Source organism: Danio rerio, chromosome 21 (genome assembly GCF_049306965.1).
Source record: "Danio rerio strain Tuebingen ecotype United States chromosome 21, GRCz12tu, whole genome shotgun sequence".
NCBI classification, from domain to species: Eukaryota; Metazoa; Chordata; class Actinopteri; order Cypriniformes; family Danionidae; genus Danio; species Danio rerio.
This window is the reverse complement of record NC_133196.1, coordinates 127,299-150,081: the sequence shown is the minus strand read 5'-3', so window position 1 is coordinate 150,081 and position 22,783 is coordinate 127,299. Positions and strand designations below refer to the sequence as shown.

The 22,783-nt window shown below is 47.2% G+C and overlaps 3 protein-coding genes across 6 annotated transcripts; 1 reads left to right on the top strand and 2 right to left on the bottom strand.

The window, feature by feature from the left end:
- Positions 1 to 202: 202 nt before the first annotated feature.
- stard4 (StAR related lipid transfer domain containing 4) lies at positions 203 to 4,298 on the bottom strand. Of its 4 annotated transcripts, XM_021468820.3 has the most exons (7): positions 4,254 to 4,298; positions 4,057 to 4,142; positions 3,166 to 3,264; positions 2,469 to 2,518; positions 2,108 to 2,234; positions 1,063 to 1,177; positions 213 to 974 (listed from the first exon to the last, which is right to left on the bottom strand). In XM_021468820.3, exons 3-7 carry the CDS (start codon positions 3,262 to 3,264, stop codon positions 751 to 753), a joined length of 615 nt encoding a protein of 204 aa, XP_021324495.1. In that variant the 5' UTR covers positions 4,057 to 4,142; positions 4,254 to 4,298; the 3' UTR covers positions 213 to 750. The 4 variants fall into 4 exon arrangements, with proteins under 4 accessions (NP_001017679.2, XP_021324495.1, XP_073790632.1 ...); NM_001017679.1 differs by lacking the exon at positions 4,057 to 4,142 and having other exon boundaries at positions 203 to 974; positions 4,254 to 4,274; XM_073934531.1 differs by lacking the exon at positions 2,469 to 2,518.
- Positions 4,299 to 4,548: 250 nt separating this feature from the next.
- dtwd2 (DTW domain containing 2) lies at positions 4,549 to 15,860 on the bottom strand. The gene is made up of 6 exons (XM_021468936.3): positions 15,634 to 15,860; positions 12,031 to 12,121; positions 11,829 to 11,923; positions 10,178 to 10,379; positions 8,757 to 8,885; positions 4,549 to 5,783 (listed from the first exon to the last, which is right to left on the bottom strand). Exons 1-6 carry the CDS (start codon positions 15,816 to 15,818, stop codon positions 5,613 to 5,615), a joined length of 873 nt encoding a protein of 290 aa, XP_021324611.1. The 5' UTR covers positions 15,819 to 15,860; the 3' UTR covers positions 4,549 to 5,612.
- bxdc2 (brix domain containing 2) lies at positions 15,807 to 22,738 on the top strand. The gene is given in 10 exon segments (NM_001172556.1): positions 15,807 to 16,089; positions 19,314 to 19,425; positions 19,527 to 19,570; positions 19,989 to 20,059; positions 20,144 to 20,193; positions 20,527 to 20,600; positions 20,916 to 20,966; positions 21,935 to 22,036; positions 22,108 to 22,236; positions 22,419 to 22,738. Coding segments are annotated over 10 exon segments (1,152 nt in total). The 5' UTR covers positions 15,807 to 15,822; the 3' UTR covers positions 22,671 to 22,738.
- Positions 22,739 to 22,783: the final 45 nt, after the last annotated feature.

Sequence of the window (22,783 nt, the reverse complement as noted above, 5' to 3'; positions counted from 1 at the left end):
GAGCAGCTGGAGTCTGCCCTGACGCAGAGGCGATGCGGAGAGCTGCTGCTGAGTGTTCAGTGCTGATCTGCAGATGTGTAGAGCACAGCCTCTCTCTCTCTCTCTAATGATCACATGACCTCTGTGTCCGCCGGCAGTTTCCACATCAGTGTCCTCGTCTGGAGCTTCCTCTGTGTTTCTGCTCGTCATGAAGACACTCAGGCAGGAGGATGGACAATCCCAGCACATGCTTTATTCACATTAACATTCTTAAACAAGGAGCAAACCCGCTTCATTCAGTTACACCTGTTCAGCTCACACCCCAGCAGCAGAGCAGAGCTGCAGACGCACACACAGAGCCGAGACGCTGAACAGAGCCCTGCCGGCGCACAGAGGAGTCCAGCTCATGAAGCTGAGCAGATCTGCTGTCACACCGCTCCGACAGCACAGAACATCTGACACACACACACACACACCAGCATCCAGCCCACCCGCCCCAGTCCAAACACATGCGCACATCAGGGGAACTGATCGACTTAACTGGCCGTAGTGTATGAGTGTGTATGGGTGTTTCCCAGTACTGGGTTGCGACTGGAAGGGCATCCACTGTGTAAAACAAGTGCTGGATAAGTTGGTGGTTCATTCTGCTGTGGTGACCCCTGATAAATAAAGGAACTAAGGTGAAGGAGAATGAGTGAGTGTTTAAATCACAGTGGTGTGTGTGTGTGTGTGTGTGTGTGTGTGTGTGTGTGCGTGTGTGTGTGTGTGTAGTTAAGCGTCCAGAGCGCGCTGCAGGTCACTGAAGAAGGTGATGAGTCCGCTGGCCATGGCCGTGTCCACGGCGGCGCGGGGCAGGTGACCACGCAGATCCGTCTGGATGTACCCGGTCAGCAGACTGAGGGACGGATCATCAGTGGGAACACAGAACCACCCACACGCATGATTAAAGCCACGCACACACCCTGAACTGTGCTGCTCACGGTCCACACTCACACCTGCAGAACAGCAGAACACAGGTTACAGCACACACACACACACACACACACACACACACACACACACACACACACTGACAGAACTGACCGCAGGACAGCAGGCCGCGCTCGCACTCGCTGGTGTAGGAGAAATCCACAAACTCACGAGGAGAAATGATGTTCCACAGCTGCCCTGAGGTGGTGTATTTCACAACACAGCAGCCCTGACACACACACACACACACACTCTCAGTTCCTTCAATCTCAGTGTTCCTCACACTCAGTGAATGAGGCACAGCAGACAGGAAATGAAATCACCAGAACAGGAAGAGGTGGAGCCTCCGCTGCTGATCTCTGTAGAGGAGTTGAGTCTGCTGAGCTGAGCTGTGCGCACACACTGTACAGCTCACACAGTTACTGAAGACACATTACTGAAGCGGCACACACACACACACACACACACACACACACACACAGCAGCTCAGCTCAGCTCAACACCATCCTGACCCAGAGTGTCCTGACCGAGTCGCGAGAGGAACCAGTCTGACAGACACCTGCAGCAGTGTGTCGAGTGTGTTCTGTTCTGTTGAGTTGTGTGTGTTGTGTTGTGTGTGTTGAGTTGTGTGTTGTGTTGTGTGTGTTGTGTCTGTTGTGTTCTATTGGGTGTGTTAAGTTGTGTTGTGTGTGTTGAGTGTGTTCTGTTCTGTTGTAAGTGTGTGTGTTGAGTTGTGTGTGTCAAGTGTGTTGTGTTCTGTTGTGTGGGTGTGTGTTGAGTTGAGTGTGTTGTGTTCTGTTGTGTGTGTTAAGTTGTGTTGTGTGTGTCGAGTGTGTTGTGTTCTGTTGAGTTGTGTCTGTTGTGTTCTATTGTGTGTGTTGTGTTGTGTGTGTTGAGTTGTGTGTTGTGTTGTGTGTGTGTGTTGAGTTGTGTGTGTTGTGTTGTGTGTGTTGTGTTGTGTGTGTTAAGTTGTGTGTGTTGTGTTCTGTTGTGTGTGTTGTGTGTGTGTGTTGTGTTGTGTGTGTTGTGTGTGTTGAGTTGTGTGTGTTGAGTTGTGTGTGTTGTGTTTCTGGGATGTGTGTTGTGTTTGTCTCGTGTCTTCATCACTGCTGCTCTGGGATCTGCTGTTATGGCCGGCTGTACTTTAACACACTCTGACCTGCTCCGGGGTCTCCAGGATCTCCATGGAGGTCATCATGCTGTCCCAGTCTAGCCGACGGGCTCCCGGTCGGAGGAAGTCCACGATCTGCTGCGGGTCTCCACGCACCCTGCCCTGAGCTTTATACCTGCACACAGAACCTGGAGGTCAGAGAGTGGCCCAGGCACAGGGCACAGTGAGCCGGAGGTCACAGAGCTCAGAAAACGGCCCTGGGCACAAGGCACCACAAGCCAGAGGTCAGAGAGGGGTGCTGGGCACAAGGCACCGAGAGCTGTAGGTCAGAGAGCAGCATAGGGCCCCGCAAACCAGAGGTCAGAGAGTGGCCCCGGGCACAGGGCACCAAGAGCCGGCGCACACTCACAGACTGCCGCTGAACTCCTGTGAGGCTCTCTGCCACACCGACACGTCCTTCTGCAGCACACAGACCGGACATAGTCAGAGTTTTAGACACGAGCAGACACTAATCAGCCTGCTGACCCTGCTGTCATCAGTTACCCCCACTAACCCCTACTGACCCCATTGACCACCACTGACCCCCACTAATTCCTGTTGACCCCACTGACCTCTGCTGACCATAGAGACCCCCACTGATCCTATTGACCTATTCTAACCCTCGCTGACCCCACTGACTCCTACTGACCCCTGCTAGCCCCACTGACACCCACTGCCCCCACTAGTACCCACTGATCCTCAGTAACCCCACTGACCCCCGCTAACCCCACTACTACCCACTGACCCCCAGTAACCCCACTGACCCCCGCTAACACCACTGACACCACTAGTACCTACTGACCCCCGCTAACACCACTGACCCCACTAGTACCCACTGACCCCCAGTAACCCCACTGACCCCCGCTAACACCACTGACACCACTAGTACCTACTGACCCCCGCTAACACCACTGACCCCACTAGTACCCACTAACCCCCAGTAACCCCACTGACCCCCCTACCCCAATGACCTCAGCTAACCCCACTAGCACCTACTGACCCCACTGGCAGCCACTAACTCCCGCTAACGCCACTGACTCCTGCTAACCCTGGCTAACCCCACTGACCGATCTCTTCGAGAGTCTCCAGTCCGCATCCTCTAGCTGGTGGTAGGAGATCAGCGTGTCCTTCAGCGCCTGTGGACTCATGCCGGAGGAGCCTGCCATCTGACAATAATGAACACAATAACAACAACTCTTTAATAGCAGTGTACAGAGCGCAGTAACACAACAACAGTGTGTAATAACACCGTAATAAACACAGCAACACTCGTTATTAACACTGCTGTTGTCCTGTAACTCCACTACAGTAAAGTCTGAGCAGTGTTCACTCAGTGGACAACACTCGACGCTCACTACAGTAAAGGCTGTGTTCATGATAGATCACCGGCACACGTGTGAAGAGTGTTTAGCAGGACAGCGCTCATAACTCATACAGCAGCAGATTATTACTCTCTCTCTGTGTGTGTGTGTGTGTGTGTGTGTCAGTAGTTTCTGTGGTGTAATAGTGGTTTATAGCTGAAGCACAAGCGCTGTGCCCTGAATGTGTTCAGCCTTGGTAACACATGAAAGCAGACAGGACAGTGTTGTCTAATGTTGGGTCGAGTTAGATTAGGGTTTAGTTTCTGCTGTTGGATGGTGCCTGGGTCAGAAATCAGCCCATACGCAGGGTCAATACTGAACACAATGATGGGCTTTACTGATACAGTGACGGACAGCACCCGCACACAGCAGTGTTCCTCTGACATGTGCAGTGTTTCCTGCCGCTGATCAGCTCACTGTATGCTGCTGCGCTCATGACCTGACCGGTCCGCTATAATGCTGCGCTGGACTGGAGTTTGCTCAAACACACACAGCACACTACACTCTCTCCACACTGCCCACACTAATGCTGCTGTTTATTCACACTGTCATGACCTCATGTTCCAGTCAATCCGGGCTGACAGCACACACACTCACCTGCGCTGCGGGTATAACTACACTACAGAGGACATGAACATGATGATCTCAGACGAACACAGAGGACTTCAGCACTACACACATCTCTGAACACACACACACAGGAAGTGCAATGATCAGCGTCAGCCTAACTGAATATCCTGATATGAGGAGAATGTGAGTGAGTGAATGTGAGTGAGTGAGCTGAGCTTCTGTACCTTATGGAGGAGATCCGCGCTGATGAGGAGCGCCGTCACTTCACTGTTCATTCCTCATTTCAGCGCGACGTCAACACGCTCAACAGCCAATCGGAAGCGCCGGTGCCGCCTTACATGTATTTGCCCGTATGTGATTGGTCTAAAAGCCGCGGGAGGAGCTGAGACTCGCGATCCCATTGGCTGTTTGAGTCTCGTATGTTCTTCGGTGAGATGTAGTTCAGAAACAGGTCAGATGTAGTTTATGACCGTGCGCGCACACACGCACACACGCACGCACACACACACAAACACAAACTTTAACCAAGAACTGCTTTATTGCTACAAACAAACACCAGTAAAACCATGAAGATTATCCTGAGCTCCAGCACCGACGAGGAGGAGGAGGAGGTGTGTGTCAGATGGTGTGGTTGCTGCTGATGATGATTGTGTGTGTGTGTCTCAGATGGTGTGGTTGCTGATGATGATGATGGTGTGTGTGTGTGTTTGTGTCAGATGGTGTGGTTGCTGATGATGATGGTGTGTGTGTGTGTGTGTCAGATGGTGTGGTTGCTGCTGATGATGATGATGATGGTGTGTGTGTGTGTGTGTGTGTCAGATGGTGTGGTTGCTGATGATAATGATGATGATGTGTGTGTGTGTGTGTGTGTGTGTGTGTGTGTGTGTGTCAGATGGTGTGGTTGCTGATGATGATGGTGTGTGTGTGTGTGTGTGTGTGTGTCAGATGGTGTGGTTGCTGATGATGATAATGATGATGGTGTGTGTGTGTGTGTGTGTGTGTGTGTGTCAGATGGTGTGGTTGCTGATGATGATGGTGTGTGTGTGTGTGTGTGTCAGATGGTGTGGTTGCTGATGATGATGATGGTGTGTGTGTGTGTGTGTGTCAGATGGTGTGGTTGCTGATGATGATGATGGTGTGTGTGTGTGTGTGTGTGTCAGATGGTGTGGTTGCTGATGATGATAATGATGATGGTGTGTGTGTGTGTGTGTGTGTGTGAGTGTCAGATGGTGTGGTTGCTGCTGATGATGATAGTGTGTGTGTGTGTGTGTGTGTGTCAGATGGTGTGGTTGCTGATGATGATGATGGTGTGTGTGTGTGTGTGTGTCAGATGGTGTGGTTGCTGATGATGATGATGGTGTGTGTGTGTGTGTGTGTGTCAGATGGTGTGGTTGCTGATGATGATAATGATGATGGTGTGTGTGTGTGTGTGTGTGTGTGTATGTGTGTGTGTGTGTCAGATGGTGTGGTTGCTGATGATGATGGTGTGTGTGTGTGTGTGTGTGTGTCAGATGGTGTGGTTGCTGATGATGATGATGATGATGGTGTGTGTGTGTGTGTGTGTGTGTGTGTGTGTGTGTGTGTCAGATGGTGTGGTTGCTGATGAGCTTCTGCATGCGGCGTATCTTGCGCTTGTTTCTGGGCAGGCTCTTCTTGTACTCTCCGCTCCTGATCAGCTGCTCTTTACTGTGGTGGACCTGCGCTCCGTGCTGGAGCTGGAACGAACAGAGCGCGCGCAGGGGCCGCAGCAGCACCTACACACACGCACACACACGCACACACATACAGCTCAGTTCCACAAACTCATCTGTTAGGTCAGGGGTCACCAATCTCGGTCCTGGAGGGCCGGTGTCCTGCAGGGTTCAGCTCCATCTTGCCTCAGCACTCCTGCCTGGGTGTTTCAGGTACGCCTAGTAAGAGCTTGATCAGCTGTTCAGGTGTGTTTGATTAGGGTTGGAGCTGCAGGACACCGGCCCTCCAGGAACAGGTTTGGTGACCCCTGTTAGTGTGTATGTTATTATGAGAGAGAGAGTGTTGCTAGGCGGTTGCTAGGATGTTCTGAGTGGTTGCTAAGGCATTGCTAGGTGGTTGCTAAGACGTTACTAGGCTGTTTATAGGGTGTTCTGAGTGGTTGCTAGGCAGTTGCTATGGTGTTCTAAGTGGCTGCTAGAGCATTGCTAGGGTGTTTTTAGTGGTTGCTTGCTAAGGTAATGTTAGGGTTTGTTAGGTGGTTAAGGTGTTGCTAGGCTGCTAGGGTGTTCTGAGTGGTTGCTAAGGTGTTGCTAGGCAGTTGCCTAGAAGTTCTGATTGGCTGCTAGGTGGTTGCTAAGATGTTCTAGGTCATTACCAATGTTGTTAGGTGGTTGCTAGGGTGTTTTGAAAAGTTTGCTCGGCCGTGGCTAGGGTCTTCAGAGTGGTTGATAAGGTGTTACTAGGCAGTTGCCATGTTATTCTGAGTGGTTGCTAGGCGGTTGCTATGGTATTCCAAGTGGTTGCTAGGCGGTTGCTAAGGCATTGCTAGGTGGTTGCTAGGGTGTTTTGAGTGGTTGATAAGGTGTTGCTAGAGTGTGTTAGGTGGTTAAGGTGTTGCTAGGCAGTTGCTAGGGTGTTCTGATTAGTTGCTTAGATGTTGCTAGGCAGTTGCCAAGATGGTCTGATTGGCTGCTAGGTTGTTGCTAAGGTGTTTGCTTAGATGTTCTAGGTAATTACTGAGGTGTTGCTAGGTGGTTGCTAGGGGGTTTTGAGTGTTTGCTAGACCAGGTGTTTTCAAACTGGGGGCCGCCAGATGGCGCTAGGGGGGGTCGCAAAGAAATTTTAGATGAGGGGTAATCAATGGGCCCACATGGATGAATTTTGTGTCCCGCATCATTCTGAAGGTTAATATATTTTTATTATAATTTGAGCTCAAAAGTACTGCAAAAATTAGCCTTATTCTTATGTCATTTAAATGCAGTTGACACAGGGAAAGAAGCGCAGCGGCTCGCCTCTGTGCACGGGGACTTTTATTGAATAAGCGCTTCTGGCCGGCCTCTTCCTGTGATTTTTGGCGCTTGTCTGCTGCACCTGATGCTGTTTATCTTTCACTTACGCTTACCTCTTTTACGCTAAACAACTAAATGAATGCTCAGGTCTATTTGCTGACAATATTTCAGTTAAAATACATGATCAATAAGAACATTATCGGAGGCTGAAAGCACTTCCCTGTATATGGCTTGCGTTGCTAAGTAACCGATCAGCTGGGTGCAGTGTTCTGTATTATTATTAATAGAACACACTGGTATGAACATGTTAAAGTCAGCAAAGCTTCTAAAATTATGCAAAGTAAAACTTGTGGCTGTTTGAACTTGAATACCCAATTCTAGATTGCATGTAGGAAATGATTTTTTATCAGTGTAAGTCAGGATTGTGGACCTGAGTAAACTATGATGTGCACAAAAAAAAGAATAAAAATAAACAAAACACACTGAACCACTACAGCCTCTATTGTAGTATTGCTGGTTACAACAGTAGAGTTAACTGTTAACAGCTGATGAATGACAAAACTCTTTAAAACTTTGGATATATTTAGACTCTCAGCTGTAAGGGTAAATACAGAAGAGTGTAGCTGTGCATAGGCAGAAAAAAGCATAAAAATGGCATAATAAACTGTGTAAACGTGACGACTCCAACACAAAATATGTCTTGATGGAATGCAGTGAGAGCAGACCACAATGAACACTGCGCATCAAGATTTGATCAATAGATTGAAGCACTGAAACCGTCAACTCAACTAACATCTTACAAAAACTAATCCAGATAATGAACATTTATTGAATAATATATAATAATATAAATATATTGAAAAATACAATTAAACATTGTTTTTAAGTACAGTTGTTAATTTGAGTTTTTTTTTTTAGGGGTCATTTTTATTTTTGGGGGTCCCCAAAAGAATTCGCCCTACACAAAGGGGCCCTCAGCTGAAAAAGTTTGAAAACCCCTGTGCTAGAGTGTTGCTAGGATCTTCTGAGTGATTGATAAGGTGTTGCTAGGCAGTTGCTATGGTGTTCTGAGTGGTTGCTAAGGCATTGCTAGGCAGTTGCTAAAAGTGTTCTGATTGGTTGCTAGGCAGTTGCTAACATAAATTACCATGTTTCTAGCATAAATTATCATGTTGTTAGGATTGTTTTAGCATGAATTAGCATGTCACTAGCATGTTTCTAGTATCAACTAGCATGCCGTTAGCATGAATTTGGTATGAATTATCATGTTTGCTAATATGATTAGCATATTGTTAGCATGAGTTGGTATGTTGTTAGCATGTCCAATGTAAAGTCAATGGCAGTTTTTTATAATGTATGTCTATGGGACAGTTGCTAGGGTGTGGCTAGTAAGATGTAAGGTGATCAGTGATTGGCAGATTGGTAGTCTGAGTTAAATGAGCCAAATCTTAAGTCTGTATGAGAGTCTGATGAAGAGTTATGATTTTCTCAAGCCACTATAAACATGATGAATAGAGTAATGTGATATATTAATGTGTTTTATTTATTATCAAATATTAATATCATCATTATTATTATATATTAGCTCCATAAATGCTTTGGCAATACATTTGTCATGTCATATCAATAAAGCAACTGTTGAATTGAATTGAGAGAGTGTGTGTGTCTGTGTTTGTGTGTCTGCGTTTGTGTGTGTCTGTTTCTGTGTTTGTGTGTGTGTGTGTGTGTGTTTGTGAGTGTGCAGACCTCCTGAATGTTGTGGTCATTCTCCAGCACAGACAGCGCCACCGCCGCACACTCCAGCGTGGACACACACATGTTGTTGGGCTGCGTGCGGATCACGTACTGACTGGAGGGGGCGCTGCAGAGCTGGACCTGCCACATAAACACAGCTTTAACATCAACACACACACACAGGTGACTCAGTAGGTAGTGCTGGGTAGTGCATGAAGGTTGCTGGGTCAGTTGGTGTTTCTGTGTGGAGTTTGCATGTTCTCCCCGTGTTGGTGTGGGTTTCCTCCGGGTGCTCCGGTTTCCCCCACAGTCCAAACACATGCGCTATAGGGGAACTGATCAACTACACTGGCCATAGTGTATGAGTGTGAATGAGTGTGTATGGGTGTTTCCCAGATATGGGTTGCAGCTGGAAGGGCATCCGCTGTGTAAAAAAAACCATGTGCTGGATAAAGCCTGGTTTATACTTCTGCAGCAAGTGAGCGGCGTGACCCACGGCGCATGTAACGCGTGTAGCTGTGCTTATACTGCTGCTGCTGTCTCTGTTGGTCTGCATTAACACTTCTGAAGCACTAGTGGGCAGTGAGGTGTAAATGTTCCTCTGTGTCGAGTTTCTTCTCTGCTGTTTTGCTTTTCCTGAACACTTCCTGGATGTACAAGTGGCTCAAACTCGCTCATTTTGAGGCAGGAACCGGCGGACGTGCAGCAACTGTAACCATGAGGGAAACACAGAACAAAACTCTCCATCCGGAGCTCCTTCACGGGACTCCACACTTGTAAACAATCGCTCCATCGGGCTCGCACCATTCACCCGGCTCTCGGTCCCGCCCAGACTCGTCAGCGATACCAAGCCGACCAATCACAGAGCTTGCGCTACGCCTCGTTGTTGCGACGTGTAGTTACATTTTTTGAGAGGTGCACGTCAGCGACGCCGACAGCCACAGCGTAGGGCTATGAAGTATGAATCAGCCTTAACAGTGTGTGTGTGTGTGTGTGTGTGTGTGTATATGTGTGTACCTGTCGGGGCAGCTGCAGCAGTGTGTGTGTGTGTGTGTTTGTGTGTGTGTGTGTGTGTGTGTACCTGTCGGGGCAGCTGCAGCAGTGTGTGTGTGTGTGTGTGTACCTGTCGGGGCAGCTGCAGCAGTGTGTGTGTGTGTGTGTGTGTACCTGTCGGGGCAGCTGCAGCAGTGTGTGTGTGTGTACCTGTCGGGGCAGCTGCAGCAGTGTGTGTGTGTGTGTGTGTGTGTGTGTGTGTGTGTGTACCTGTCGGGGCAGCTGCAGCAGTGTGTGTGTGTGTGTGTGTGTGTGTGTGTACCTGTCGGGGCAGCTGCAGCAGTGTGTGTGTGTGTGTGTGTGTGTGTGTGTACCTGTCGGGGCAGCTGCAGCAGTGTGTGTGTGTGTGTGTGTGTGTGTGTGTGTGTGTGTGTGTGTACCTGTCGGGGCAGCTGCAGCAGTGTGTTCTTCAGGAACATGTCCCGGGCCTGGCTCCAGGTGCCATCGATCAGGATGAGTGTGTGTGTGTTTGTGTGTGTGTCGCCTGTGTGTGGCTGCAGCTCCTCCAGGTTGTGTGCGTCTGCTCCAGGATACAGAACCAGAGTGTGTGAGTCTCTACACACCGCCGCCAGCTCCGGGTATCTGCACACAGACAGTGTGTGAGTGAGTGTGAGAGTGTGTATGTAACGTGTGTTTGACTGTGAGAGTGAGAGTGTGTGTTTATGTAACATGTGTTTGCGTGTGTGTGTGTGTGTGTGTGTGTGTGTGTGTATGTGTGTGTGAGTGTGTATAGTGTATGTAAGTGGGTTTGTGTGTGTGTGTGTGTCAGTATAAGGTGTTTGAGTGTGTGTGTATTGTGTGTGCATGTGTATAGTGTGTGTGTGTTTGTGTGTGTATATTGTGTGTGCGCGTGTATATTATGTGTGTGTGTGTATTGTGTGTGCGTGTGTATAGTGTGTGTGTGTGTGTGTATTGTGTGTATAGTGTGTGTGTGTGTATTGTGTGTGCGTGTGTATAGTGTGTGTGTGTGTGTATTGTGTGTATAGTGTGTGTGTGTGTATTGTGTGTGCGTGTGTATAGTGTGTGTGTGTGTGTTTTGTCTGTGCGTGTGTATAGTGTGTGTGTGTTGTGTGTGCGTGTGTGTGTTGTGTGTGCGTGTGTGTATGTGTGTGTGACTGTGTATAGTGTATGTAAGTGGGTTTGTGTGTGTGTGTGTCAATATAAGGTGTTTGAGTGTGTGTGTGTGTGTGTGTATTGTGTGTGCATGTGTATAGTGTGTGTGTGTTTGTGTGTGTATATTGTGTGTGCGCGTGTATATTATGTGTGTGTGTATTGTGTGTGCGTGTGTATAGTGTGTGTGTGTGTATTGTGTGTGCGTGTGTATAGTGTGTGTGTGTGTGTGTTGTGTGCGTGTGTGTGTTGTGTGTGCGTGTGTATAGTGTGTGTGTATATTGTGTGTGCGCGTGTATAGTGTGTGTGTGTGTGTGTGTGTGTGTGTGTGTGTGTGTTGTGTGTGCGCCTGTATAGTGTGTGTGTATAGTGTGTGTGTATATTGTGTGTGCGCGTGTATATTATGTGTGTGTGTATTGTGTGTGCGTGTGTATAGTGTGTGTGTGTGTGTGTTGTGTGCGTGTGTGTGTTGTGTGTGCGTGTGTATAGTGTGTGTGTATATTGTGTGTGCGCGTGTATAGTGTGTGTGTGTGTGTGTGTGTGTGTGTGTGTGTGTGTTGTGTGTGCGCCTGTATAGTGTGTGTGTATAGTGTGTGTGTATATTGTGTGTGCGCGTGTATAGTGTGTGTGTGTGTGTGTTGTGTGTGCGCGTGTATAGTGTGTGTGTGCGTGTTGGTTGTGTGTGCGCGTGTATAGTGTGTGTGTGTGTGTGTGTGTGTGTGTTGTGTGTGCGTGTGTGTGTTGTGTGTATAGTGTGTGTGTGTTGTGTGTGCGCGTGTATAGTGTGTGTGTATATTGTGTGTGCGCGTGTATAGTGTGTGTGTGTGTGTGTGTGTGTTGTGTGTGCGCGTGTATAGTGTGTGTGTGTGTGTGTTGTGTGTGCGCGTGTATAGTGTGTGTGTGCTCCTGCTGCAGCATCACCTGTCCTCAGAGAACCGGCGTCCCACCAGCACTCGACACTTGGCTACCGGCAGACACGCGGCCAGCAGAGGAACCGTACGGAGGACCCGACTCTCCTGCAGGAACACAGCAGTCAGACACACACACACTATACACACTGAAACACACTATACACACTGAAACACACTATACACACTGAAACACACTATACACACACACTGACCTCAGCAGGGTGCTGGACGATGTAGAGACATGTGGAGACGTCAAGGGGACGCGAAGGGAGAAACGGACACAGGCACACCTTCAGTGGACGACTGGTGGACAGAGCGTGCGCACACACACACACACACACACACACACACACACACACACACACACACACACAGGTTAATGAAGCCGTCAGAGTGTCCTGTGGTCAGTCTACACCTCCAGCTGTGTCGGGTCAGGGTGTGAGCGCCGCCGCAGAGGCTGTAATTCAGTTTCCAGAAGTTCCCTGATCCTCAGCGGTGGACAGCTCTTCTCTTTCACACACACACACACACACACACCGCAGACTCACTGTCAGTCCCCGCACAGCTAAACACTCCTCATCTCCTCTGAGAGACAACAAAACCAGTCGCAGATCCTGTCTGGCCGTAGTTCTGGTTGTGTTTTGAGCAGAACCTGCATTAAATCAATCTCGTCTCTCATTCCCTTTAAGAGTCAGTTTTGTCGCTCCAGGGTGCATTTACTATTGACATGGCGAGTCTGTAAGAGTAAAAACTGAACTGAACACTTTACTAGCAAGAACGCAGTTAAACAGAGCATCTGCAGCACGAGGATAAAGAACCAGCCTCCTCCATTCAGCCTCTGTACTTTACTCCTTTACTTTACTCTTTACTTTACTCCTTTACTTTACTCCTTTACTTTACTCCTTTACTTTGGTGGAGTGAGGAATCGGTGGAAACTCACTGCACTGAACACATCCATCAGCCCACATGTTTAATCTCCTTTGTTAAAACCAATAACCTCCGCTGGTTAACCGAATAACTGTTACCAGACAGACTAATATTAAAGTATTATTTAATTTAAAGATGATACTGTACGTGTGTATTTTGTGTCTGACACATTAAATATTGCATTTTAAAATCCTGATTTGTGTGAACAAATCTAGACAAATAAACCAAATCAAGAGAATTAAATGAATCCTCCTAGAAACACTCACTTAAATCCCTAATTTAGATTACAAAACAAAAACACTGACTGATCCTCTCTAACAACCGGCTGTTTGCGATAGAAAAAGCATATATAGGCTGATTTTTCCAATGGCGTCACGGTGGCACAGTGGGCAGCACTCTCACCTCACAACACTCAGGTCTCTGGTTTGAGGCCGTACTCACACTAGGTACAGTTGCCTCGAACCGGGCCAAAGCACGCTTGTCCCCCCTCCCGTCTCCCCCGACGGCCCGCGCTCACACCATATCGGGCCTCGGCACGCTTACGTCATCGCTGCTGCGCTGTTCAGAAGCGCTCTCTATGGCAAACCTTTTTAGCATTTAAATCTTTGTTCTGACTCCATAAATATATTTAGAGATATCTCTTATTATATTTTGACTAGTCATAATTATAATTCCACTACTCAGAATGACAATTAGACATATCTGCAATTACAATTGTACTAGTACGAAATCAGATTGGAGATATCTGCAAATATATTATGACTAGTCATATTCCTACATTGACTTCCATTGAAAAATATTTGCAGATATCTCTAAATGAGTTTTGACTCGTCATAATACATTTGGAGATGTCTTTAATTCATCATATTTAGAGATATTTACAAATATATTTAAAGATCTCTAATTAATCAACTAATAGTCGAATTACAGTTGTAGATATCTTGAATTGGATTTTTGAAGAGTCAAAACTCATTTAGAGATACCTGCAAATATTTTTCAATGGAAGTCAATGTAGGAACATGACTAGTCAGTCATAATATATTTGCAGATATCTCCAATCTGACTAGTCGAATTATAATTATGACTAGTCAAAATATAATTAGAGATATCTCTAAATATATTTATGGATAGTCTGAACAAGGTTTAAATGCTAAAACGGCTTGCCATACGCTCTCACTCAGCAGCACAGTGGACATTTCTCTAGTTATATCGTGTCAGTGGTTTGATATGCAGTGACATGCAGTCAAATATTTCGCCAAACAGTCCTTAGGGATGCGGTGACACGCAGTCAGATATTTCGCCGAACAGATCCGCCACTTTTGGCGCTCATAAACAATCATAAAGCCCTCGTGCTGCAGGAATGAGGAGGTCTGCTGAAGGTGCAGCTGGCGTGCAGTGAGGAGTTTGCGTCTGTAATAAACTACGGCAGTTTGCGTTCACTGAACAGTAAGAATGATTAATAAATCCATATCAAACAGTCCCTTAAAAGTCACGTCTCGCTTTCGGTTTCGGGCTTTGGCGCGTTTTGCACTCACACACAAGCGTACCGCGCCAAAGCCCAAGTGAACCGCGCTCAGGCACACCTCTTCCAACCGGGCCAGGGCCGGCCAAGTGAACCGTGCTTGAGCGCGATTCAGCGCACTCACACTTCTCAAACGATCCGGGAAACGGGCCTGGGCACGGTACAGATGGCATAGTGTGAGTAGGCCCTGAGTCTCGGCTGGGTCAGTTGGTGTTTCTGTGTGGAGTTTGCATGTTCTCCCCGTGTTGGTGTGGGTTTCCTCCGGGTGCTCCAGTTTCCCCCACAGTCCAAACACATGCGCTATAGGGGAACTGATCAACTACATTGGCCGCAGTGTATGAGTGTGTGTGAATGAGTGTTTCCCAGTACTGAGCTGATCTAACCCTGTTTATATCCACTTGTTAAGTGGTGACGTGTTTGTGACGTATGTAATACTGTTTCCGGGTCCGAGCCGCCATTCATTCGAGTGGAGAAATCGTTCGTTTATGATCACGTTTTATTCCTATCATACATTAAAGTTCATTTTATATAAAGTCATAGTGTACACAACAATCTCTGGGCTTGCTGCATAACAAATACCAAAAAATTAGCAATTTATAAAAAAATGTATCACTTTCTGGGCATCGGATATTAGGCATGGACATATATACTGCCATCGTGATACATCGTGAAAGTATTAAATCGCTTTGTAAACGTTTATTATTACCATTTCATGAGTCTCCCCATTCAGTTGAATAGAGCGCTTGGACCCAAGCGGATAGAGATGAGCTGCTGCTCGGGGCACACTGTAAATTTTTTATACACAAAAATAAGTTTCTAAAAACAATACCTGTTTTTAATACTTTCCTTGTTGAAATTTCGTATAATATTGAATCTCTTAAGCTTATTAATAATAAGAAGAATAATAAGTTTCTTAAAGCTTATGACAATCTTTTTTATTAATGTTTGAGGCTGTGTATTTTTTTCTCTCTCTGTCTTTCTTATTTTTTGTTATTGTATTTTTTCTTCAATGCAGTGATGTTATTATTCTTGTATTCAAAAAAAAAAAAAAAAAAAAAGCTGCTGCTCGGGGCAGGTTGGAGCTCCAGAACTGTTGCTATGACAACGAAATGATCCTGGATCTATCAAATCTTCACTAACCACATCCAGATAATGGAGTAATCCACATGTGAAGAGCAGACCCCGCCCAGCCGTGAGTCTGCAGAGCGCTGCAGATGCAGATACTGAACACAGCACTGGAACATCACAGCAGCGCTGCTCTGAAAACAGCAACACACCCCGCCGCGCCAGACACATCCTGCGCCCCACTGCCCCGCGAGCGAGAGTGTGTGTGTGTGTGTGTGTGTGTGTGTGTGTGTGTGTGTACCAGCATCTCCGGCAGGTCGGTCGTCTCTCGCTCTTCTCCACCGGCAGCTCTGACAGCACAGAAAACCCTTCATCATCCTCCTCCTCCTCCTCTTTTTTCTCCTCTTCCTCCTCCTCCTCCTCTCCTCTGCTCTCCTCCTCCTGTCCGCTGATCACCGCCGTCTCCTCATCAAACTCTGAGCTCATTATTATGATCTGTGTGCCTCACGCCGGTGTGACGAGCTCGGCTTGGTTTCCGCTTCCGGTGACGTGTTTGAGCAAGATGGCGGCGCGCGGAGTGAAACGTGCAGCGGAGAGACAGACGCAGACCAAAGCAAAGCGCGCCAAATTAAACAGGAAACAAAGACTAAGAGCCGAGAACGACAATAATAACAGCGATAACCATGAGGAGGAGGAGAAGAGGAGCGCGGAGGAGGAGAAGAGGAACATCATCAGCGTCCCGCCGCCCGTCAGCGCTGTGAGGAACACACACACACACACACACACACACACACACACATACTCTGAATATAGAGTTAGTAATGACAACACGAGTGAGCGTCTGCAGCCCTTTAGTGTGTGTGTGTGTGTGTGTGTGTGTGTGTGTGTGTGTGTGTTTGTTTGTTTGTTTGTTTGTTTGTGTGTTTGTTTGTGTGTGTGTGTGTGTGTTTGGAGTGCTTGAGTTTTAGAGAGAGGTGTACAGTGTTTGTACAGGTGGTTTGTGAAGTCCACTCACCTGTGTGTGTGTTTTGGGTTGTGTTGATCTGAGCCTCGAGCGGTGGACAGCAGCAGACTCTGAAGTGAGATGCAGATTCAGAGTTCCACATGAGGGGATTAATGAGCGAATAATATCAACATTAGGAGTGTAAACATTAGGTGAGCGGGTCACACTGTAACTCGTGTCCTAACTTGACGAGATGTGCAGTGATGAGCAGTTTGGCTGTTTGCAGCAGATGAAAGAGGACAGAGATGTAAACACAGCACAGAATAGAGCACTCACTGCACTCCAGCACAACGCTGAGCTCTATACTCTAATGAACACACATCACAGGATTAATGTAGATGCTGGATCACTAGCCGCATTTCCACTATCGGGCCAGTGCGAGCCAGGGCTTTAATCGGGCCGGGGCGGGCCAATAGCCCGGGAGGTTGAGAAATGAGGCTGAAATCATGTCGCGTTTCCACTGTCGGGCTAAAGCTCACAGCGCGTCACGCAAACACCGCCCACAGAACGTCCCCGAATCAAACGTCACACAACCCGCCCACTTCAGCGGGAATGAGGCAGATAAATCACACCATAGAATCATCACGAAACGAAACCATTAAAATGAAGACAACCGAAACAAACAAACGACACGTTACTGTACAGCAGTACATGACATGTCTATATGCACAGACCTGTGTATTTCCATTCATTACATTTGTTTACTCGCCGACCGACTGCATTGTGCATGGAGTGCTCTCGCCACTAACGCAGGGACCCAACACAGAGAGCGCACACATCCATAATATAAAGCCACAGAAATTCTCCTTTATAACTCGATATGGCATGTATTTTTTAACATCCTCGTGTTGATAGAAGTCGTGTTAAGTGTTTCAGCACAAGAGCGAGTAGCCTAATAAAATATAGCCATATTTGTTGCGCTCGGCAGCTATTCACTAAAACTCCTCATTTAAAGTTTCATTTATAAATTTAACCACGTCAAATAAAAACATAAACAGTTGTTTGAGGATATAGAACACATTTTGTGTTTGGACTTTCCCCCATATGTGTTTAAAGCAGCGAGCGCTGCGCAGGACTGAGTGACAGAAAAAAAGGTATAGGAGATTCTGCTTTCACTCACCCAAATAATGCTCTGTTTGCGCGATTTGATTAATATCATCGTATCCAAATACTTTATAAATATTTACTTATATAAATATTTACTTTATATAAATATTTCAAACCTTCTCCGGTGTTTATTGTTTTTAAAAAATATCAAAAATCTTTTTTTTTCAGACAGGTCTTTGCAAAATGAAAGTTAGGCTATATGTGGCTTTAAAACGGTTTGATTTATGTATTGTATATAGGCTACCTACATTGTTATAGTTAGCTTTTGTTTATTTTATATTGGTTAATTTATTTAATGTGATTTTATATATATCCGATATTTGTAATTCTTTAAATTATATTTCAATATACCTTAGGCTATTTTATCAAGATATGACAATATTTTGTTTAAAGTCTACGAAAGTGGGCACGTATTTTGTTAAGTTTATGTCTTTCTGTTGTATTTATATGTGTATTATCTCCAAAATAAATAAAGAAAAAAGCCGCTCGCGGCATAACAGAGCTGTGAAGGAGCGCTTTTTCCCTGTCTCACACACACATACAGGCATCTAAACGTGCACAAACAAACATTTTAAACTTGACAAAAACTCTCGAAAACCTTTACTGTCAGATGTTTTTTTTAATATGGTGTAAAGATTATTATGCGTTATTTAAACATAAAGGAGGACGCAGCAAAGAACGTCACTATAAATTAAAACTACTTTATTATTTTATGCAGCAGCCTTACATTTAAAAGGGAAACATAAGGGTGATCATACGCAAAAAGACCCCAGACTATAAGGCTAGATGTTTTCTTTCCCTTATTTCTTTATTTATTTGGCGCATGTACTCATGTGCGATCAGAAAACTGCCCGCCTCTTCTTTCACTCCGCCCCGAAGCCCCAGCTGGCCCTCCTTGGCCCAAGGTATTCGGCGGGCCGAAAAAGGCCGGCCGCTGGCCCCAAGAAAGCCCCGCTTTGGCCCGATTAGGCCCCGGAAGTGACAGTGGAAACCCCACTGGCCTTGGCTCGCCCTGGCTCGCTCGCTTTAGGCGCGATAGTGGAAACGCGGCTACTGATATGTGTTGGTCTGCAGGTCTGAAGTTCAGTTTCAGACTCTTTATTGTGTTCTGCAGATCTGAGCTGAACTCTCTGCTGCTGCTGTCAGTAGTGTGCTGATAATGTCCTGTCAGACTCGCATTATCAGTGTTAAACACTGAATACAGCACATGAGCTGAGCTGATCAGTGTCAGTGTTCTGTCTCTAATATATATTTCAGCTGTTGATCAGGACAATAACTCCTTTACTATGGTGAATAGTCCTTGTATAGCGTGCCGCTGCTTATATTTGGAACACAAGCTAAATCAGCGTTTAGGCTCCGTCCTCAATCTGGCAGTCTGCACTGTGTTTTGATGCAGGAGTGCAGTACCTAGTTCAGCCACTGCTCGTCAGTCCTGCAGAGTCTCCACTGGTGTGGTGTTCGGCTCTGTGCTCCGGCTCGACACTGATCCCTCATCAGCACTGCAGGGCCATGCTGGAGCCTCATTTTTGAAATACCTGTGTCATTATACAGATCTGTGTCCTGATATGTCACAAAAACACGTACACACACACACACACACACACTCATGCTGCTCATATAATGTGTGTGCGACCCGTACAGCTTTACTCTAGACTTTTCCTCCAGCCAGAATCACGGATAAAGGTGACCCGTACCGACCTGTGCTGTACTGTACCTGTCAGTGGACACAGGCCAACAGTGTGCAGCCTAAGTGTGTGCGTGTGTGTGAATGTGTGCGTGTGTGTGTGTGTGTGTGTGTGTGTCTGCTAGTGTGTATATGCTGTTCTTTGGCCTTAAGCCTCTGCATGAACTGCTTTGCTCCGCCCCCTCAGGGTAAATGGACCAATAAGGAGCGAGTGCTGGTGTTTTCCTCTCGAGGGATCAGCTTCAGGACGAGACACCTGATGCAGGACCTGAAGACCCTGATGCCACACAGCAGAGCCGGTAACACACAGATACACACTCTCTCTCTCACACACACACACACACACACACACACACACACATGTGCGCGCGCTGATGCTGAGTCTCTGTTCTGTTTTCAGACACAAAGATGGACAGAAAAGACAAGCTCTTCGTGGTGAACGAGGTACAGCAGCTCGCTGCGCCCGGCTGACTCTGGCCTGTGCAGCAGACTCAGATTCTGCTGTTCTCACACACCGTCTGCATCTGCAGACACTTTAAGCCAAAGTGTTGAATGTGAATCTCTAAAACTGCAGAATTTTGATCAAAACTGTTGTAATTTTTATCTTATCATCATCATTTATGTATTTACCTTGTGTATTATTTATTTCTGTTAATCACTTTTAATTATTAGAACTTTAATAAATATAGTGAAGTGTGTTTATAAACTCTGGAAACCTTGATCTGTTTTATTGTGCCATGACAGCCATAGAAGCTGAAATGACAATAAAATTAAAGCTCTCTCTCACCTGTGTGTGCGTGTGTGCGTGTGCGTGTGTGTGTGTGCGTGTGTGTGTGTGTGTGTGTGTGTGTGTGTGTTTCAGGTCTGTGAAATCAAGAACTGCAACAAGTGCATCTTCTTTGAGGCCAAGAAAAAGCAGGACCTTTACATGTGGTGAGCAGCACAGCAGTGTGTGTGTGTGTGTGTGTGTGTGTGTGGTGTGTGTTCATGTTCACAGTATCTGCTCTTCTCTTCCAGGATCTCTAATGTTCCTCACGGACCGTCGGTGAAGTTTCTCGTTCAAAACGGTACAAGTCCATTAAAATTCCACCAATGGAAACACACACACACGCGCACACACACACACACACACACACACACACACGCGCACACACACACACACACACACACACACACACACACACACACACACAGGGTCTGGGCTATACTGTGCATCAGTGTGGGGGTTTGCTGAATATAATTATGCACAATTAATCAGTGATTACCGCAGTGCGTGTGTGTGTGTGGGTGCGTTCGTGTGTGTGTTTGCATGTGTGTTTGCGTGTGTGTGTGTGTGTGTGTGTTTGCGTGTGCATAAGTGTTGAAGTGTTTGAAGAGCAGCAGCTTTATTTCTCTCTCAGTTCACACTCTGGCGGAGCTGAAGATGACCGGGAACTGCCTGAAGGGCTCCAGACCACTGCTGTCCTTCGACCCGGTGCGTGTGTGCGTGCGTGCGTGTGTGTGATGATGATGATGATGATGTGCGTGTGTGATGATTGTGTGTTCAGTATAATAATGATGATTGTGTGTGTGTGATGTTGTGTGTAGTGTAATAATGATGTGTGTGTGTGTGATGATGATGTGCGTGTGTGATGATGGTGTGTGTAGTGTACGAATGATGATTGTGTGTGTGTGTGTATGATGATGATGATGAGCGTGTGTGATGATGGTATGTAGTGTAATAATGATGATTGTGTGTGTGTGTGTGTGTGTGTGTGTGTGTGTGTGTGTGTGTGTGTGTGTGTTTCAGGCGTTTGACTCGGAGCCGCAGTACGCACTGCTGAAGGAGCTCTTCACTCAGGTGCTCTTCAGTGTTTGTCCTCTGTTCTTCATCTCTTCCTCTCTGATCTTCCTCTCTGATCTTCATCTCTCTCTGATCTTCATCTTCCTCTCTGATCTTCCTCTCTGATCTTCCTCTCTGATCTTCATCTTCCTCTCTGATCTTCCTCTGATCTTCATCTTCCTCGTCTGACTCTGGCATGTAGGGTTGCAGATGCTGGATGTGTGGTTGTAGTCTGAGGAAGACTCTGTCATGTGTAATGGCGCTGCTGTGCTGCATCAGCTGGTGACAGTATAGAGCTCTTCACTGCGGCTCGCTGCCTGATGCACAGCAGACCCAGCAGCATTTCCCTGTGGACTCAACAGAAGACAAGAGTTTCTGGCATTTAAACATGAGGAATAATGTGTTCACTGAAAATAAACGACAGATCAATCAGTCAGTCAGTGAGCACAATAACAGCTGTCTGTATTATTGATGTGGTTGTGAGTATTGGCCTGTAGAGAGAGTGTGTGCAGTCGCAGGCTGCATTAGGAGTGTGTTTGCTGTTCATCTCGTGTTTCTCTCATGAGCAGTAATGTGTGTGTTCCATATGAAGGATGAAGCTGATTGGTCCATTCTAGTCACGTGATGCACAGTGCGCTCGCACCGTTCTTTTAACCTGGTGTGCCTGGAAAGCGTGAGCACATCGTGCCGCTCACGAAAAAGCAAACTAGCTTGTAGAAAAGACGGCATGTGAGAACAGCCCTCAGTGATCAGCCCCCGCCATAGCTACAGCCGCCTTTAATCCAGTGTGTGTGTGTGTGTGTGTGTGTATTCGCCCCAGTGTACATGCTCAGGACTTAAACTAGCGCACAGACTGGTTTAAACTGGCTTATAGCTGGTCTAGACTGGTTTATAGTTGGTCTAGGCTGGTTTATAGCTGGTTTAGACTGGTTCAAACTGGTTTGTACTGGTCTGCAATGTCCACTAACACTGCTCGTGTCCTGCAGGTCTTCTCCACCCCGCTGCACCACCCTAAGAGTCAGCCGTTCGTGGATCATGTCATCAGCTTCAGCATTGCAGACCACAGGATCTGGTTCCGGAACTATCAGGTGAGGTTCTGCGGTTCTGAGAGGATCTGCGGTTCTGCGGCGCTCCACTGACCGCTGTTCTCCTGTTGCAGATCGTGGAGGAGGACGCCTCGCTGGTGGAGATCGGCCCGCGCTTCGTCCTCAACCCCATACGCATCTTCCAGGGCAGCTTCGGCGGACCCACGCTCTACGAGAACCCACACTTCCAGTCACCCAACGCGGTCAGCAGCGCACACACACACACACACACGCACGCACGCACGCACGCACGCACGCAGCACTGTCTGCTACTGATCTGTTATTGATCTGAGTGTTAATATTGTTTTGGTGTGTGTGTGTGTGTGTGTGTGTGTGTGTGTGTGTGTGTGTGTGTGTGTGTGTGTGTGTGTGCGCGTGTGTGCAGCACCGGCGCATGCTCCGACTGGCTGCAGCCGCGCGGCAGAAGGAGCGTCAGATGGTGAAGCAGGTGCGGATGGAGAAGCGGATGGAGGAGTGTGTGCTGCTGCAGCCTGACCTGACGGAGGCCGTGTTCAACACCCCGGCGGAGCCCAAAGCCCCACGGCCGGAGGCCCCGGGGCCCCAGAAGAAGAAGAAGAAACGGCTGACGGAGCTGAAGAAGAAGACCCTGATGAAGAAGAAGGGCCTGAGTGTGTGAATCTGCACGAGTGTGTGTGTGTGTTCATGATCATCATGGTGTGTTAATAAAGATGTTTTATTAATGTTGACGGTTGTGTCTCTGTCTTCATGTCGTCTGCTGACTGCAGCACA

Coding starts and splice junctions, on each gene's coding strand:
- stard4 (XM_021468820.3), bottom strand. CDS start 3,264: ATGGCAGGCTCCTCCGGCATGAGTCCACAGGCGCTGAAGGACACGCTG. Junction 1,178..2,107: donor TCCTGGAGACCCCGGAGCAG/GTCAGAGTGTGT, acceptor TGTGTGTGTCAG/GGCTGCTGTGTTGTGAAATA. Junction 975..1,062: donor GCGCGGCCTGCTGTCCTGCG/GTCAGTTCTGTC, acceptor GCTGTTCTGCAG/GTGTGAGTGTGGACCGTGAG.
- dtwd2 (XM_021468936.3), bottom strand. CDS start 15,818: ATGAGCTCAGAGTTTGATGAGGAGACGGCGGTGATCAGCGGACAGGAG. Junction 11,924..12,030: donor TCGTCCAGCACCCTGCTGAG/GTCAGTGTGTGT, acceptor GTGTTCCTGCAG/GAGAGTCGGGTCCTCCGTAC. Junction 10,380..11,828: donor CGCCGGTTCTCTGAGGACAG/GTGATGCTGCAG, acceptor GTCTGTGTGCAG/ATACCCGGAGCTGGCGGCGG.